The 18,669-nt window shown below is 33.1% G+C and overlaps 2 protein-coding genes across 5 annotated transcripts; both read left to right on the top strand.

Annotated features, from left to right (window-relative positions):
• The first annotated feature begins 3,437 nt into the window (after positions 1 to 3,437).
• On the top strand, positions 3,438 to 10,151 carry LOC107009789 (probable alkaline/neutral invertase B). Of its 4 annotated transcripts, XM_015209132.2 has the most exons (7): positions 3,438 to 3,709; positions 4,938 to 5,012; positions 5,115 to 5,132; positions 6,210 to 6,682; positions 7,638 to 8,069; positions 8,601 to 9,159; positions 9,546 to 10,151. In XM_015209132.2, the coding sequence occupies exons 4-7, from the start codon at positions 6,257 to 6,259 to the stop codon at positions 9,833 to 9,835; spliced, it is 1,707 nt and encodes a 568-aa protein (XP_015064618.1). In that variant the 5' UTR covers positions 3,438 to 3,709; positions 4,938 to 5,012; positions 5,115 to 5,132; positions 6,210 to 6,256; the 3' UTR covers positions 9,836 to 10,151. The 4 variants fall into 4 exon arrangements, with proteins under 4 accessions (XP_015064618.1, XP_027775516.1, XP_015064612.1 ...); XM_027919715.1 differs by lacking the exon at positions 5,115 to 5,132; XM_015209126.2 differs by lacking the exon at positions 3,438 to 3,709 and having other exon boundaries at positions 4,616 to 5,012.
• A 468-nt stretch (positions 10,152 to 10,619) lies between these two features.
• LOC107008458 (putative ER lumen protein-retaining receptor C28H8.4) lies at positions 10,620 to 16,989 on the top strand. Its single transcript, XM_015207504.2, has 6 exons — positions 10,620 to 10,997; positions 13,139 to 13,338; positions 15,671 to 15,811; positions 15,938 to 16,018; positions 16,440 to 16,564; positions 16,657 to 16,989. The coding sequence occupies exons 1-6, from the start codon at positions 10,775 to 10,777 to the stop codon at positions 16,703 to 16,705; spliced, it is 819 nt and encodes a 272-aa protein (XP_015062990.1). The 5' UTR covers positions 10,620 to 10,774; the 3' UTR covers positions 16,706 to 16,989.
• Positions 16,990 to 18,669: the final 1,680 nt, after the last annotated feature.

Raw genomic sequence — 18,669 nt, 5'->3', positions numbered from 1 at the left:
GTGTGTGACAGTTGTCATTCACTGATTTGAACTTGTTTCTATTAAGGATGTTTTTTAGCCGTTGGATTAATTTTCATCCGAGCTCGAACGATTAATAAAAATCTAAATAATTTAAGATGAAATAAAACAATCATATCTATTTTTATTAAACAAGAATAACTTAATAAATTGTACTTTATGTAGTTATAATTTTTCAACAGAAGAGCTAAAATGATAAAAATAAATGTGGTTGAGGGAGTATTTAAAGATACCTTATATTTTTGGGCAAAAAATATAAAATCTTCGTGAATTTTTATATATTGTATTTTAAATTATACCTCTAAATTCAACCAGTTTAAGTTTGTATAAAAAAAATCTCACTTCAAAATACAAAATATTTAACTTTATTTTAATAATTTCAACTCGTAACTCGCTATTAAAAAGAATGAAAGTATATGTATAACCAGCTTAACCTTTATTCAAAGAAATGGTATTATCTTTAGTTACATGTGAAAAGTGTAAACTTTGTTAACTTTACTTCCTGGAATTTCTACTTTAAGAGATGCCAAAGTAGAAATTTTACAGTGGCTTTCTCTTTTAATTTGTCACATACTTTGATATCTACATATCTCCGATCGATCCAATTGCTGGAGATAAAAACAATTTATTTTGTTTTCTACGTAAGAACATTTAATAAATATTTAAGCGCGATCTTCAATTTTGAGAATAATAATCAAGAATTTCTCAAGCCATCCTAATAAGTTATAAGTAATTGAATGAGAAATTAAAGCCACAACTAGTCCTATTTTGAACCAAAGAGCAAATTATATAGTACTTTCTAGAAGGTTCTAATTTCAGTGAGCACAAATTATAAGTGACGCTAATATGATATACATAAAGTTAATGAGAATAATATCCTAATCATCAAAGGAGACAATAATTGTGAACTTTGAGCTACTTTTTCTTCAAAATTAGGTAAAGCAGATTGTGACTTGAGAAGCAATTTAAGAAATCAGAGATAGTGTGTGAGAGAGAGTTATATTGATAATTAACCCAAGTTTATATACAGGCTTTTGAATGTAAAAGCTCCGGTAAAAGAATACGGTGCATACAAGGGTGTAAACTAATGATCGATAAAATAAATTAAAATTATAAAATTTCATTCAAATTTTTTATGAGGCAACAAAATTATTCGATATTTGCGTAGGCGTAAGCGAGAAATAATTTTACAAGAGATGATCAACTCCAGGTAAGCCGTTTAGCCCAATTTGTTTCTAGAATATGGGCTCACTCAAACGTGAAAGTGATACCAGAACCCAATACTAACACAAAGATTGAGGGCCCAAATTGAGGCACCCAAAAACCAAAGTCAGGATAATAATAACAATAATAATAATTATTATTATTATTATTATTATTATTATTATTATTATGAGATTAATTATTTATTGATAAAATTATAAAAACGATAAAATACTCTCAAATTTTTTTTCAGTAAGCCTTCCGTTTCTATTTATACCATGTCTTTATTAAATACTTTAAGATTTCCCATAAATTTATCATTACATTCTTATTAATAATTTAATGGGATATATATTATTTTTAATCGTTCTAAATAAAAAGGTTATATTAGAGAAATCACATATTTTTAAGGTAAAATTACAATCTATCCCTTAAAAGTTTATAATTTCAAAAATTCCTCAATACGTATACAATAATATAAACGCTGATATATTAATCTAATGCGCGAGATACATTAATTTAATGCGCGAGATACACTAATCTGATGCGCAAGGTACATTTTATACATGATTTACTAATCTAATGCGCGAGATACATTAATTTGATGCGCAAGATACACTAATATGTTCGCGAGGTGCACTATTTGATGTCCGAGGTACATTTTATGCGCGAGATACATTAATGTGATGCGCGAAAATTAGAGATTTTGAAATTTATAAAAATTATAGAGAATATTAGTAATAAATAAACAGGAAGATGAAATTTCGATAATTGATCCAAAAAGTAATTAATATCAACTTTAACTTATCCTCAAACCAAACAATCTCACCTAACAAATTAAATTCAAAAACTAAGATAATTTATGTATTACAAAAATTAAAGAGTCTTTTCTTATTCCAACTCAAGGTTCAATTTTCACAACACTTTAATTTTTTTACTTTTTGACTCAAACTGCAATTTTCGGTATTTATTGTACTACTACAAATCAGTGGATTAACCAACTTAAAGTCCCCCATCCTGCAAGAATCAAAAGCACGATAGTGTGGAGTCCATACCCATTGTAGATAAACATAGCAAAAATGGTTGAATTTTGTTTGTTGATTATTGTTAAAGTCAACAAATATTGCAACAAAATTCAAAGCTCACCATTTCTTTTTTCAACTAAAATCTTAGCAAGATTTCTACATAGGTGAAAATGTTGAAATCTTGTGTTTCTTGTGATGTCATTGGTGACATCATTAGGAGTAGTTTTTCCTATAAATAGAGAGCTCTTGCTCATTTCAAAACACACAAAAAAAAAAAAAGAACTACAAAGGAGAGAAAAGAAGAGTGAGGCATCACAGAAGAAAATAATCTGTGAGGAAAAATAGAGAGTGTGAGCGGTATTGTAGTGAGGTGGAAAAATCAAAAGAGTGTTATTTCTTTTGAATGTGTAGTGGTCTTTGGAGTTTTACTCAGAAATACAAGTGTAAAATCCTTACTATAGTGATATTCGTTGCTCCTCTCGGGTCGTGGTTTTTCCCTTATTTAGGAGGGTTTCCACGTAAAATCTTGGTGTCATTATTTCTCTTTTATTCTCGTTGATTAACCGTATTGTTGTGTTCCGCATTTGTTGCCTTTATTACCGCAAATATTATTTCTGTTACGGATTTATTCCCAACAGATAGTACTTCAGCCTTTGATTCACTGTATTATTTTAAAATTCTAATAATATTTGTTTGTTTTATAAAATTATTGAAAAATTTTGACGCTTAATTTCATATTTATTCTTAGCATTAATTATAATTATTTTTTTATTGCATTTTTTAGCATTAATTATAATTATTTTTCTATTGCATTTTTTAAGATATTGTATTTATTATATTCAAAAAATGATATAGTAAAATTATTATTCTATTTATAATTTCTTAAGGGGTGAGTGAAGTCAATTGTGAATAACTATTTTACACCTATTAAGAAAAAAATTAATAAATACACAATTTATAATTGTTTTTCGTATTGATTGAATTTGTGAAACAATGTACATACATTTTAAAAAAAAATCAAGGACATATTTCCACTATCGTCTTTGTGAAATAAATATACTAATTTTGTAAATAGTGTAATTTATCTTCTAAAAATTACAAAACTTTAATAAATAGAAATTCAAATATGAAAATGAATTTAAACGTCTAATTTAAACTTTGAACAATGAAAAAAATCTCAAATATATTTTAGTGTATATTGCATTCTTATTTATTTGATGTTTTTTGAAAACTAAATCTCGAACACATGCGTTGAATGTATATCTCATGCTAATTAGTAATAATGTTCTAAAATTATATAAATATTATGAAAGTATATATGTATGTATATAGTAGCTATATGTGTTATACATGTCATTGTCATCATGCACTGCTGGAGTACTGGGGAACACAAGATTTAAAGGGATACTGATCGTGAATCTTCAAAGTTACAACGAAGTGACTATTTCTGTTGTTTTCTCCATGTACATGACCCAACACAATATGCAAAGATTAATTCGTATAACTCTTAATTTGATGTCAGTTGATAACAATGATATTTAATTTTGGGTGTGTACAAGTAAACATTAAACTTGTATAAAATTGAGCAAGTGAGCACATTCAATCTATATGATACCTTACATGGCAGTTTTTTGTTCTATGTGACATCTTACGTGTATTATGTCATATAGGGCATGCGTGTTTAGTTGAACAATTTTATACAAATTTAAGTGTCTATTTGTATACACTCAAAATTAATAGACATATTTATCCGCTAAAATCAGATTAAAAGTCATATATATATATATATATTATGCCTAATTAGAACAATAATACTATGTTTCATATAAATTTATAAGTAAGATATGAACGAAAGTAACAATAATCAATATTGTACATTGAATTTTTTTTTAATTACTAGTAAAGTTTTGAACCAGCCAAATTGTAGTGTAGCTACATCTTTAGACCTCTAGTTAGTTAAATTGAGTGGTAGCATATTTGGATTTGAAGAGCAATGTTATTCCAAGCTAGATTGCTTAGACTTTAACTTCCGCTATTTCATATTAACGGTATCTTTTAAATTTTTTCATAATTTAATTTTTTAAAATTTAAGATAAATATTTGATTTTTTTTCTTTTATATTTGCATTTTTCCTTGAAGTTTGATATTCTATTTTCTAAGAGATAAATTGTATTACTTGCAAAATTATATTTATGATTTCACAAAGAATAATAATAAAAAATACTATGGTTAAAATTATATCATTGAATGTGTTCTTTAATAAATGGATATTACCTCACAAATATAATTAATATGAAGCAGAGAAAGTAATAAATTTGCGTTGTATCTTTGAAAAGTTATATTTATGTTTGAATAATCCAAGATAGATGTGACAGTATTTTTAATGAATTTGCATAAAATAGATTCCAAGAATGTCACAATTAATATCGTTAGATCAAGATCAAAATCTTTAATAAAGACAAAAACCAATAGACATTTAATTTCTAACAAATTTTGAATAATTAATTATGTTAACTTGCAAGTACAAATGTAGTTTAGAATTCAAAATCTTTTAAAGAATTTATGGACAAAATTCTAATAAAAATTTAAGTGTTATATAGGTCTCGTGTATCCCAAACCCCTTTATATATTGGTGAAAAAATCCAAATGCAAGAAAACGAGTAATCAGTTCACATTCTCTCCGTGACACAGCTATGGTACGTACACAAATAATGCAGACTCGCAGTAGCACAAGCAACGATCCAAAATTCATTCCGCCATTCATCTGTGAGTAACCTGTCACTTTCCCATTACTCTCTCTTTCTTTCTATATCTTTTTTTGTTCCGCCATTGATGATTGATGCCATTGCTCTTCTTCTCTTTCATCAGATTTCGGTCGTCGAATGTGTAAGTTGCAAATGCCAATTCAACAACATGGTTGTGATTTCTTATTTTATATTTTTGGTGAAATAGGTTCAAACAGAGTTTAATGGAATAGTCGATAATATCGATAGTTTTGTCTTCTTCGTTATGTAGCTTTCTGCCAATTGTTAGTAGTATGTGCATGCATTGGATTGGGTTCCGTTTAAAATTTTGATATGGGTCATCGATTTTTATACATCTGTTATAATGATTCCCCTGTTTTATTCGAAAGAAAGAAAGAAAGAGAATCTTGATAGTTCAATCTAAGGTTCTTGGTCTGTTAATTTGGGCTAATGCTTCTACTGTTATTAATGAGATATCAAAGTGCCAAAGTAGAAAAGGGGTTATGATTGATTTTCTTGGTTCGTTTAGTCTCTTCAAGCTATGCCCCTGATTTCAAACTTTTATCAGTAGAGTGCATCTTAGATTCTCTTTCTTCGTTCTTTTTTTTTGTCTGTCATTGATGGTAGATGCATTCTCGTTCTTGCCTTTTCATCCGATTTTGTTCGTCGTATGTGTAAGTTGCAAATGCCCATTCAAGGACATGGTTTCTTTATCGTGTGTGTGATTTCTTGATTATATGTGAAATAAGTCCAAATAGAGCGTAACAGTATAGTCGTTAATAGAGATAAATTTATTGAACCGTCTGTCTTCTTCATTGTGTGGCTTTCTGGGAGATCGTTAGTAGTACATGCATGCATTGGTTGGGCTCCGTTGGAAGTTTTGATATGGGTTATCGATTTTTGTATCTGTTAGATGATTCCCCTGTTTGATTCGAAAGAAGAAAGAAAAATTAAAGAAAGAGAATCTTGATAGTTGAATCTAAGGTGCACTCCACTGTTTGATTAATGATATATCTTGATACATCATACATCTGTATGATGATTTCTTGTTTTGTTAATTGGGCTAATGCCTCTACTGTTTCATTAGTGACTAATAAAAGGGCCAAAGTAAAAAAGGGTTATGATTGATTTTCTTGGCTTGTTTAGTCTCTTCAAGCAATGGCCCTTATTTCAAACTTTTATCAGTATGCATGGTTACTGAGTTGTGATTTTGATGCAGATTGTTGAGCCTCTGAATTAGTTTGTAAATCCATAGAGGCTTCAAGAATGTCAACGCATTCGGGGGATGTATCTAACAATGATGCTAGTATAAGAAATATTGATTCATGTAGTACTGTAACTGAATTGGATGACATTGATTTCTCGAGGTTACCTAGGCCAAGAAACTTGAACATTGAGAGGCAAGGTTCATATGATGAGAAGTCCCTTACTGAAACTCAACTGGGGTTCTCTCCTCATCCCCCTTCTAGAGCTGAAAATTTTTTCCGTGCTTTGGAGCATTTTGATTGTATATTTTCTCCATCAAAAAGATCCGAGTTCACTACTCCCAGGTCACCTTTTGGGCAAGGGCCACATCCTATGGTTGCTGAGGCTTGGGACTCTTTGAGACGTACTTTGGTGCACTTCCGTGGACAGCCTGTTGGGACAATTGCTGCTCTAGATAATTCAGATGAAAAGCTTAACTATGATCAGGTAAAGCCTGTTATGTTGTAATTGTTACAAGGTCAATGGTGTGTGCATTGTTGTATTGAGTAGTTAACTTTGTCTCTGTCAATGGAAAGAATTTTATATTTGCTTAGTGTGAATCATTGATTTCATAATTTGGCATTTACATACTCTGCAGTTGCTATAGGAATTCGAATTACCATCACTTCATGTAAAGTTATCTATAGTTGACTTGACTGAATAATTTTTGCGTATGAAACAGTACAGTAGAACACAGCTTGTACTTGATTACTTGTGCTTGGGATAATTGTATTCTGTAGTATAGTAATCGGGTCAGTTTAGTGTTACCATTGGGAACCGAGTGCTATCACTCTGTTATGCTATTGGTCCAAATACGAAGTGGCCTTTTATAAACATCTACTGCAAGTTAACAAATTTGTTGGTCAACAATGTTTGGCTCTTGATAAATTGTGCTAATTGCCAGAAGATCACTATTCAGAGGGGAGTAGAGATGCCATCTTATTCCTCTGAGATATTTTTGTAGTCTTCTACTTAATAAGTTATAGTTTCTTTTATCCTTCCGTAATAATGATAGTTCCTTGTTCAATTGAAAGGGTTAATATTTGGATATAATTGAATGCCAATTTGTGTTGTGGGCACTGTATTCCCCAACTCCAAACTCATGATTTACTGGGATCTCCACTTTAGCTATCTTCTAGATACACTAATATCTGGACAGGATAATTTCCTTTGCTATTAGAGGACTCGAAAGGAAGTCAGGTCAGTGAGCAATTGAGTTGTATTCTTGCAAAGTTCATCGGTCAATACACTTGTTGGAATATCTCTTTCTTGTAGTTGATAAATGTTTCTAAAGACATTGGAAAAGGATTCTTTTTGTTGTACATGGAGGAGGTCGTTGTACAAAAGGTAGTGGTTGTTATTCATGATCAAGATGTTTATTAATAGCCATCTTTAATTTCAGGTGTTTGTCAGAGATTTTGTTCCAAGTGCACTGGCTTTTCTGATGAACAGGGAACCCGAAATAGTAAAGAATTTCCTCTTGAAAACTCTTCGTCTTCAATCGTGGGAGAAAAAGATAGACCGGTTCCAACTGGGAGAGGGTGTAATGCCAGCTAGTTTCAAGGTACTCCATGATCCGGTTAGAAATACCGAGACTTTAATAGCAGATTTTGGCGAGAGTGCAATAGGAAGAGTGGCTCCTATTGATTCTGGATTTTGGTGGATTATATTACTTCGTGCATACACAAAGTCTACAGGGGACACCTCCTTGTCTGAGCTGCCTGAATGCCAGAAGGGTATGCGCTTGATTCTCAGTTTATGCCTTTCAGAGGGGTTTGACACATTTCCAACTCTTCTTTGTGCCGATGGGTGCTCTATGATAGATCGTAGAATGGTGAGTTTCTTCTTTTCAAGCTTGTTCTAAATGTTCTGAAATGATATGCATACTCAGTATGTCTCCATATGTTTGATATATTGAAAATTTATGGAGGTTGTAAATTTGAATTACTCTAATTTCCCTCCGGATAGGGTTGTCATTGTGGAGTCCAAATAATACATATGCTCTTTTGCCATGACAAAATTGTTTTCACCAACTTGAGATAGGCTGAATATTGTACTCTTATTTTACTAGAAAGATAGGTCTCTCATAACTGTAGTACATCTCTTCATTTAGCATGAAATGTTGAGATTAGGTGGATTTTTTTTTCAAGTGGCATCTCTTTTTGTAGTTCCTAAACATTTCTTGCATACATGTCTCTCTTTATCTCTCTTCTTTTTTCATATCAACCTTTACATTCAAATACATAATGTGCAAGTGTTTGCTGCAACTAAAAGAAACTTGCCTTTCTGTATCTTCTGTGCTTTAAGTATGCACTTATATCCTGCAGTTTCACTGACTACTTTTTGTGGTAAACAAACATATCAGGGTGTGTATGGGTACCCAATAGAAATACAGGCACTATTCTTCATGGCTTTAAGGTGTGCGCTTCTTTTACTCAAGCATGATGCTGAAGGGAAGGAGTTCGTAGAACGGATTGTGAAGAGACTGCATGCGTTGAGCTACCACATGAGAAATTATTTTTGGCTTGATTTAAAGCAACTTAATGACATTTACCGATATAAAACTGAAGAATATTCCCACACAGCAGTCAACAAGTTCAATGTCATGCCTGATTCTCTTCCAGAATGGGTTTTTGATTTCATGCCAGTTTCTGGTGGTTATTTCCTTGGAAATGTTGGTCCTTCAAACATGGATTTCCGTTGGTTTTGCTTAGGCAACTGTATTGCAATTTTGTCAAGCTTAGCAACCCCCGAACAGGCAACCAAGATCATGGATCTTATTGACTCACGCTGGCACGAATTGGTAGGAGAGATGCCCTTGAAGGTTTGTTATCCGGCTATAGAGGGTCATGAGTGGCGGATTGTAACAGGATGCGACCCAAAAAACACTAGATGGAGCTATCACAATGGGGGATCATGGCCAGGTACCTATTTAACTTGTTTTGTTCTATGGTATAAACTGAATTTTGGAATATAATAGGGATGAGCTGATGATTATCTCAGGGAAAAAAAATGTTTTTTCAATTGTTGTTTGAAGGTTGATTTTAGTTATATTTGAAGATCTGCATAATTTGGTTGGGATATCGAATCACTCTTTTAGTTCCTCATAAAACAAGCCAAGGACTTCCGAAACTGTGTAAAACTGGGTATTCAATTCTTTAGAAACATCATTGACAGAGTTTTTATCATGGCTGTGCGCCGCTCAGCTCATACATAATATTTTACTATAGTGATTTTCCTTGTATGCCCTATTTTGATAAAAAGAAGTGTGTAGTAGATCCCTCTCATATTTGATTGTATGTGGCTACAGTGCTTCTATGGCTCCTCACAGCTGCATGTATCAAGACCGGGAGGCCTCAGATTGCAAGGCGTGCCATTGAACTTGCTGAACAGCGTTTGTCCAAGGATGGGTGGCCTGAATATTATGATGGAAAACTTGGCCGATTCATTGGCAAGCAAGCTCGTAAACACCAAACATGGTCAATTGCTGGTTATTTGGTGGCAAAGATGATGCTTGAAGACCCATCCCATTTGGGAATGATTTCACTTGAGGAGGACAAGCAGCTGAAACCTGTGTTGAAACGATCAGCTTCGTTTTGATTACTACATCCATCTTACCTGACATTCAGAAGTTGTTTCTAGCTTATAACATGTTGTCATATATCCTAGAATGTGGGGGAAATACAATTGAAGTCCCCAGGTCCAGCAAGGCAATTCAGTGGTCTTGTAAGAAATAGTATAGAATGTGTAGTCAGATATGGTTAGTCTGATTCTTTCTTGTTTTAACTGGAATTGCTATTAGTTTCTGTTTACCCAAAACTTGCTATCTTGTTTCTTGTACTCAGTGTAGCTGCATTTGCAACCTTATGAGTTGCTGTGACCACCTGTTGATACGTACGATCATATTCATGTTGAAGAGTATGTTCCCAAAAGTGGTGACTAGAACAGTGTAGCTGCATTTGCAACCTTATGAGTTGCTGTGACCACCTGTTGATACGTACGATCATATTCATGTTGAAGAGTATGTTCCCAAAAGTGGTGAATAGAACTTGATTCAAATGGTAGAATTATATGTTCACAAAGAGGTTAAAGTTAGTGGTGAAAAAGAAACAAAAAGTTTAATTTAATATTTGAAAAATCCTAATAAAATTTAAGCCAGATATGGCCTTATCACATGTTTATGAAACTATCAATATCCTTCAAAAAGATTTGCCATATTTTTGAAAAATAAGATTTTATTTTTGGCAGATCTATTATTATTATTATTATTATTATTATTATTGAGACATTTAATTAGAGATGGATAATAGTAATTTTATAATTACAATTGCTAAATCAAGGCAATATAATATTTTAATTAAATAAATAAATATATCGACCCACAGGCCACAAGGTAGGTGCATAGTTAGTGGTGTCCCAGTCCAACTCCAAAGAGGATTCCTAAATTACTACTGCCATTTCATTTTGAAGTTCCAATATTTCAATCTGTAGATTTCATCATCGAATTTTGGGTAAATCAACTAATCGAGAAAAATCAGTATGAGGACGACACGGAGGCCGATCCAAGTCGTGTCGACATGGGTCCGCCGGCAACCGCCTAAGGTCAAGGCTTTTCTGGCCGTCATTACCGGTATGGCGGCGTTGGTCTTGCTACGCGCCATCGTCCACGATCACGATAACCTCTTCGTCGCCGCTGAAGCTGTTCATTCAATTGGAATCTCCGTTCTCATCTACAAGCTCATGAAAGAAAAAACTTGTGCCGGTAATTCAATTTCTTCAAAAAAAGCCTTCTTATTATTGTTTATTGAACAGATGGATTAGAAAAGATTGCTTCTTTGGCCTGAATTTCTGAAGATCTAATCAGCAGAAGTTTTATTGATTAGTCATTTAGGTTAGAAACAACATGTTTTACGGAAAAAAAATGCGAACTTCGTAGATTAGAGGTTTTTTGGTTCAGCTGCTGATGAATTCTAGGGTTTTGTTGTTGGATTCGAAATTTGAACTGAATAAATAGAAGGGTTATTACTAAATGTTGTGTTGTTATGGACTTCTAGAGCAAGATTTTTTTCATGTTTGCTTGCATTCTTTTTTAAAATGACTTTTTTCTTAGGTCTGAAGAGTTCGTAGGATGGGTGTTGTAAAGGGGTTGGGGAATCTTGTCTGCTGTAGTCATATGCTATGCTCTTTATCGGTTAATATATATATTTTAAATTTTATTGAGTGGTGTTGATTTTGTAGTATTTTGAATGTGACCAGTGAATTGTATGATCCACCAGTAAATTAGATAATCTTTTCCTTTTGGTGCCTTGTTCTTAATGAGTGCAATCATTGTTGTAGGTTAAAATGTAGTAGCTGCAAAACTTGCTTTGGTTCTTTTTTTTCTTTTTCATTGTCAACATTAATCAAAAGGAGTACACTCAGCTGTATAAAGCAGTATGTCTTCTCGTAGGTAGCAATTTTAGATATGTGAGGTGACTGTGAAGAAGTGCTAGAGCACTTGCTTCAGATTTGAAGTTCTTGCTAGAGATGATGTCTCTTAACATAGTAAACATGAGTTACACTAGCATATGTGCAGTCTCTTAGTTTTTTTTTTTAAAAAAATTTAACACATCCTTTGGAAAGAAGTAAAATATGAGATGGTGGAAGTAAAAGCCAACTGGCTTTACTCTTGTCCTTTGAATTCTACTAAATCATCTATATCCCCCATTTGGTCTTGTCTACACCAAAAATAGAAGCAACTGAGGGACTTCATCTTGATTTTCTGCATGTGACTGCTTCTATCTTTAAAATTTCTTTTCTAATTTCCTTCTACACTGTCCACCATATGCATGCTGGGATGCATTGCCACCAACTCTGTGTTTTGTCTACCCCACTCCCTTCCAACTGTTAAGCATTTGAAAATTAGTTTTGGTATTAACCAGCTCGCTCCAAGAATACCAAAGAACATTTAATACAGATTTGCTGTTGTCTTGCTATGTAGGAATAGATGCTTATTTTTTTCTGCATCCTGTCAACAAACTGGCATCTTGAGAAAATCTGCAAATGTAAACCTCTGCTCTGTAAAGGTTCAGTAAGCAGGCTTTTCTAATGACCAACAAAGTAAAGCTAGAAACTGTGTGTGGGATTTTGAACCATCATAGTTATTAACAGCACAAAGATTTCTCATTAAGGAAAGTGATAATATTTTGAGTTGGACCAAAAAAAAGGAGTAAAACAACCTTCTTGAGATTGAGTAAAGCAGTCAAACTTTCTTTCATGACTTCTCTGCTAGTTAAAGGTCATCGTTGAAATTGACAAAAGATTTTTCCTTGAGCTCTTTAAAAGTCATCCAATTTGAGTTATAAGAGTATGGGTGGTTTCTTTTACATTTTCAGGAAGAAAGGAAGACTTTAATCTTCAATTGATTTGATCGTTGTACCATTCCTTTAATAAAAGCAATGCTAGTGAATACATCAGAAGCTAATTAACGGGTAGGTAGGGCCGCCGTCTGTTGTATAATTTTAGAGAGAATTTAAGTGAAGAAACTAATCCAAAAAATAAAAAGTGACAGATATCCCTTCAACATAGGTCATCGACAGGATCTCAGAGACCCACGAAGTTCGAAAGCCAGGATCTTTCAGAAAATGGTTTCCTATTCAAAGAGTGCGCAACTGCGTGGATAAGCTCAGACTAACTCGCCAAATTATACGTTTTTAAGGAATCCTATTAAATTTTGGTTGAGTTTTTTTTCTTCTCATATATCCTCTTTATTTCTTAGAAGGTACAAATTTTTCTTCCATTAGGGATCTGTTTCTTGATTTCAATGTGGAAACTGGAACGTGTATTAGGGACCTTGATCTTGTATTTCTGTTTCAATCCTATGCCTCAGTTTGTTCTGATTGACTCTGATGTATATCATTGCAGGTCTTTCACTCAAATCCCAGGAGCTCACTGCTATGTTTTTGGCTGTTAGGCTGTATTGCAGTTTTGTCATGGAATATGATATACATACCTTACTTGATTTAGCTACGTTAGCTACAACCTTGTGGGTTATTTATATGATCCGGTTTAATCTTAGATCAAGTTACATGGAGGACAAAGACAATTTTTTAATCTATTACGTGGTAAGTCACAAACAACTTATGTATACCTTTTTCCAGTTTTCTTCTTGAGTTGGACTTAGTTGAGGCTAGTTTCTCATTTGGTATTTTCATCTCCAAGAATATCTTGTTATGTTTATAGTGTTCTATGTATGTCTGCTCATGGATATTACATGCAAGTAATGAGGCTAATTTGAGTTATTTGGACTTCAGAAGTCATTTTATTGATATAAAGGTCTATTGATTGGTTTAAGCAATTCAAAAGTATAAGTGTATTATGCACAACTAACGGTATCATGCTCTGGTCTCGTCCCTTGCAATGCTATTTCCAAATATGGATTTGATGTCTGTTGTTTCACTTATTGACTTATTTGTTTTTTTGCATAAAATATGTTGCTAGTGGTTTTTGCACGACTTTTTCATAATTGTTAATTCTATTCATTTTACGAAAATGATATTAAGTTATCAGATGCGAGGTTATTTTGCTCTGAATAATTTTTTCCATTTATAAATCTCTGCATTGTTTTATAATATGAACTGGTTGCCAGGAAACAGTAGGATAGTTATTGGAAGCTGTAGAATGCCAGAGTCTAAAAGGATTGCCGCCACCAGGCACTCTTTTTCTTATGCAATGCTAGATGTACTTGGCCAACTCTCAAGTAATGTAGAATAACATTTTCTGGCGCATAAAAGGTTTAAATATTAAGGGTTGTTTGACCTACTACGCAATTTATATCAGAAAATCGTGCAGGTATTAACTTTTGCATGTTTTCACTTTTGTAACATTTGTCACTATTTCTAAAACATACCTAGTATAGTTCCACACGTGGGGGCTGGAGAGGGTGAGGCGTATGCAGACCTTACCCCTACCTTTGTTGGGGTAGAGAGGTTGTTTGGTGATAGAACATTTTATAGAAATGCAAGAGTAAAACACTTCAATGAAAATTTTGAAAAAAGAAACAAACTCGCATGCCCTATGTCACTCACCGGACATTTGCGCTCCTCTTCTTCGCATGCCCGAATCATTTTAACCTCGCTTCCCTCAAATTGTCCAACATGGAGGCCACTCCCACCTTGACCCGTATGTCTTTGTTCCTAATCCCGTCTATGTCAACACATCATTTAAGCATCCTCATCTTTGCTACCTTCATCTTTTGGACGTTTGAGTTTTTGACTGGCTAACACTTCACCATGTACACCATAGTTGATCTAACAACCACTCTGCTTTATCTTTAAGTCTAAGTGGCACATTTTTATCTCATAGACCTGCGAGCCTCCATTTCATCCACCCTGCTCCAATACGATGTGCAGCGTCTCCGTTGATCTCCTCATTTCCTTTAATGATAGACCCAAGATAATTGAAGTTCCCTCGCTTAAGGATGACTTGTATATCAACGCTCACTTCCCCTCCTCCTCCTTCAGTGCAATACTAAACTTGCACTCCATGTGGTCTGTTTTAGTACTGCTCAATCTGAAGCCTTTCAACTCTAGGGTTTGTCTTCAAATCTCCAGTCTACATTGAACTTTGCCACATGATATATAGGGAACCTTCTATTCTTGTATTAACAAAGCTATAATATATTGTCATAACAATGTTCAGGATGTGTAAAATGATTTTTTGCATTTTAACATCTTCATAATTTCATAGATAACAGGTCCAAAAATGTTTTCGTATCATGTGTTTTAGTGTTTTGAACATAATGTGTAGTCACTTACGATATATAGCACACATTAGGAAATTAGGTGTATTCTTAGGCAAAATCCTCACCAGCATGAATATATGTTTCTTGGTTGTGTTAAATTATTGAGATCTGTGTTATTTAGGGGATTTAAGATAATGGAAATGGTTCAATTAGTTTTATTAGAGGTGATGACTGTTACTTGTGTAGTTCATAAGTCAAATTTGAAAACTTAAACTCATTAATAATCAAATTATGTAAAAAAGAATGTGACCGAGGGAATACAATTTTTTATCATCATTTGGACTGAGGCGTTGTTATTGGTTTCTGTTTTATTTGCTTGTAAGCATTTTGAAGTAGTACTCTGTTCATGTATTATTTTTTGCAGTTTAGCAAAAGCATGTTAGTGAAGTGACCAGAGAGGCTTCTTATTTTTCCATGGCTAGAATCTTTCATTTTCATAGAATTCTCTCTGGACTCTAAATGGAGTCAGAGTGGGTTTCAGTTTTATCTGAGAATGTGAAATGTCTTTGGTTCTTTCAAGCAGCTGGTGTCATTATTCTCTTTGTTTTTGTTGTGATTTTGTTTGCATGACTCTTGTGATGCTACCCTCTGCACAATATTTTCTCTTTTCATTTTGAGAAGAAAGCATCTGTTCTTTTTTCCGTCTTCTGCAGGTGATCCCTTGTGCTGCCTTAGCTTTACTAATTCATCCATCTACATCACATCTCTTCGTCAATAGAGTCTTCTGGGCGTTCTGTGTTTACTTGGAGGCAGTTTCTGTGCTACCTCAACTTCGTGTCATGCAAAACACTAAGGTATAATTGCATGCCATCGGTTATGTAATGCAGATTTCTCAACCCCCCCTCTCCCTCATTATTTTTGTGTGTTGTAGGAACTGCCTTTGCTTGCCTTTGACCACTTCTTTGCTGGTTTGTACACAGATAGTTGAACCATTCACAGCTCATTATGTATTTGCATTGGGTGTTGCAAGGTTCTTAAGCTGCGCTCACTGGGTTCTCCAGGTTTGATTTGCAAATTCGCAGTTCTTGTAGTAATTGGATTTTAAAACTCTTTAAATAACTTTATTTGAATATCATTCATAGTTCCTGTATGGATGCCTCATTTTATGATTTTACCCAACATGGTTTTCTTTGACGAACAATTAACGAGCTGATATGATGCTATGATTTCATGTTCCTTGTTGGCTGGCCAAGTTGTACTGTATGGAATACCATTAGTTGGGCAGGCAAGGAGTTGCATTGTGATCACATACCAAGTACTCACTATGTTATGTGGAATTCATTAGGGATGTTCAATTATTTCTTTAATTGGTTGATGAAGATGTTTAATGCATTGGTTGGGCAAATTTCCACATATTTGGATTTTGTTAGCATGTTGTTTTAGCTCTAACAACCTTATGATTTTTTCGTTGCTTTGTGACAGGTTTTGGATAGTCGCGGCCATCTGCTGGTAGCATTGGGTCATGGTCTATGGCCTTCTATGGTTTTGATATCTGAAATAGTTCAAACCTTTATCCTAGCAGACTTCTGTTACTACTATGTTAAAAGGTAAAATAAGCTTCTCTCTTGTCCATCTGTTTCTTATCCTCTGCCATTCCATATTGACGATGACCTTTTACATTTTTCTTATTTATTGGCAGTGTTTTCGGTGGACAGCTGGTAATGCGCCTTCCTTCTGGGGTCGTGTAACTTACGATTGTGATAGTTATGGACAGAAATTTCACATTCGTTTGTCACTTTTCTTTTGGTTATCTTGGGTTTCTGTAGAAGGTCCCAGCTCTTGTCTAGGACCCTTGAGGCGCAATGCGCCTTTTGTGAAGTTAGCACTATCTTAATTATATAAGCTATGATAGACTATTTTACTTTGTTTAGCAGTTAGCACTAACATATGGCTTTTGGATATGTACTCATTTTTGTACTTATGTACTAATGTACAATGAATGATAAATGATTCTGACATAAGTTTCCCTGAATGTACCCCTCCACTCGCCCTTTCCCTTTCAGGATGGTCATGTAACAAGGGACATACACTTACTCGTTTCTGTCATAGTGGGATGAACTCGTAACACAAGTTTTCTGAGTGAAATCTGCAACAACAGATCATCATTTCACATCTACCACAGAACGTCCATTTCTTTTGATCTACATTTGTTGAATATAGTGTGCACTGGTGAGGAATTTTCAACAATGTAATTTTACAGGGAGGGTAGGGTTTATGTACATCTTGCTTACCCCTACCTTTTTTTAGGTGTAGAGACCGTCTTTTTGCATAAAAGTACAACTAATGAAATCTAATTACGAGAAAAATATAACAAAAGAGATATTGGTAGCAAAGAGGCAATATACAACCAATGAAGCAGGCAATTAACAATAAACAAAGTATAAAAAAAGATAATTCATATACTAAATTAATAGATTCAAAAAACAGAAAGAAGCACGTTAAGAGGATGAACCCTTTGCACCCCTAGCTTCTCGACTGTTTAGACTTTGGTATTCCTACCTTCGCACATTGCCTGTTTCCTGACCAAACTTCTTTTTAACCAAATGTGTCTTTGGACTTTGGCTCTACCCTTGAGTATATAACCTATTTTCAGATATATTTCCACTAATACAGAGTCATTTGATTAGGCAAGCAGCTTTTGCTTTATCTTTGTCATTTCCTTCTAAAGCTGAAAAAAAGGGTGGATAATCAAAAGTTACATAGCTGCCAAGTGAACACATTATTGTTTTATGACATTTTAAAAAATGATACCGCAGTGCTTTTAAAACAGAAGAAATCATTTTTAAATATATTGTATCGATGAGAAAGTTGATTTGCCAAGTTTTTTTTCTTGAACAACAAACATACCCACTGCCATTTTCGAACTCTATTTGTGGGAATGAATTGAATATGTTATTATTATTATTATTATTATTATTATTATTATTTCATAAATTGATATATTTTAAAAAAAATAATTACTGATTTTAGCAATACTTTTTATTTATAGCAATACTATGTTAAACATAAATTGATATATTTTAAAAAAAATAATTACTGATTTTAGCAATACTTTTTATTTATTATTATTTATAGCAATACTATGTTAAATCTGCAATATGTATTAAAAGTGAATTATACATGCAATATATTTGACTTATATATGAATTATAATTGTTTTTAAAAATATATTATGTTTGTTTGGTAAAATTTGACACATTGTATTAAAAGTGTATTAAAATGTGTGACAAATGAATTATCTATCATTAAAATTTGTATAATATGTGAATAAAAAATTATTCTTTGTAATATGAATTAAACTTGTATTATAAATGAATTAAAATTGATCAAGTAAAAAAAGAAATATTATTGCTATAAATGGTAAATATTTATATATTATAATATATTTATGTAAGTTATTATTATTATTATTATTATTATCATCGTAATAACTAACAACATACACAAGTCGGATCCATATCTTGTACTAGCAGTACTATTTAATTACCATTGTGCGGTAACATCATTAAAAAGTTGCCTGATCATCGTATATGGTTTAAAATGTGGGATGTGAAGATGAAAGTGACAGCAGAGTATTATTGAAGTAAAAAATAAATATTTCATTTTCATTGTTGTCCTTTTTCCTTTTTATTTCATTTTGTTGGGTTGCTAT

This window comes from Solanum pennellii, chromosome 1 (genome assembly GCF_001406875.1).
Source record: "Solanum pennellii chromosome 1, SPENNV200".
NCBI lineage: Eukaryota > Viridiplantae > Streptophyta > Magnoliopsida > Solanales > Solanaceae > Solanum > Solanum pennellii.
This window is presented reverse-complemented; position numbering and strand designations above follow the sequence as displayed.

Bases quoted from the DNA above. Each gene is read 5' to 3' on its own strand.
- LOC107008458 (XM_015207504.2), top strand. From the start codon at position 10,775: ATGAGGACGACACGGAGGCCGATCCAAGTCGTGTCGACATGGGTCCGC. The intron at 10,998-13,138 runs GTAATTCAATTT...ATATCATTGCAG, and splicing joins GAAAGAAAAAACTTGTGCCG to GTCTTTCACTCAAATCCCAG. The intron at 16,019-16,439 runs GTTTGATTTGCA...GCTTTGTGACAG, and splicing joins GCGCTCACTGGGTTCTCCAG to GTTTTGGATAGTCGCGGCCA.
- LOC107009789 (XM_027919715.1), top strand. From the start codon at position 6,257: ATGTCAACGCATTCGGGGGATGTATCTAACAATGATGCTAGTATAAGA. The intron at 6,683-7,637 runs GTAAAGCCTGTT...CTTTAATTTCAG, and splicing joins AAAAGCTTAACTATGATCAG to GTGTTTGTCAGAGATTTTGT. The intron at 9,160-9,545 runs GTACCTATTTAA...ATGTGGCTACAG, and splicing joins CAATGGGGGATCATGGCCAG to TGCTTCTATGGCTCCTCACA.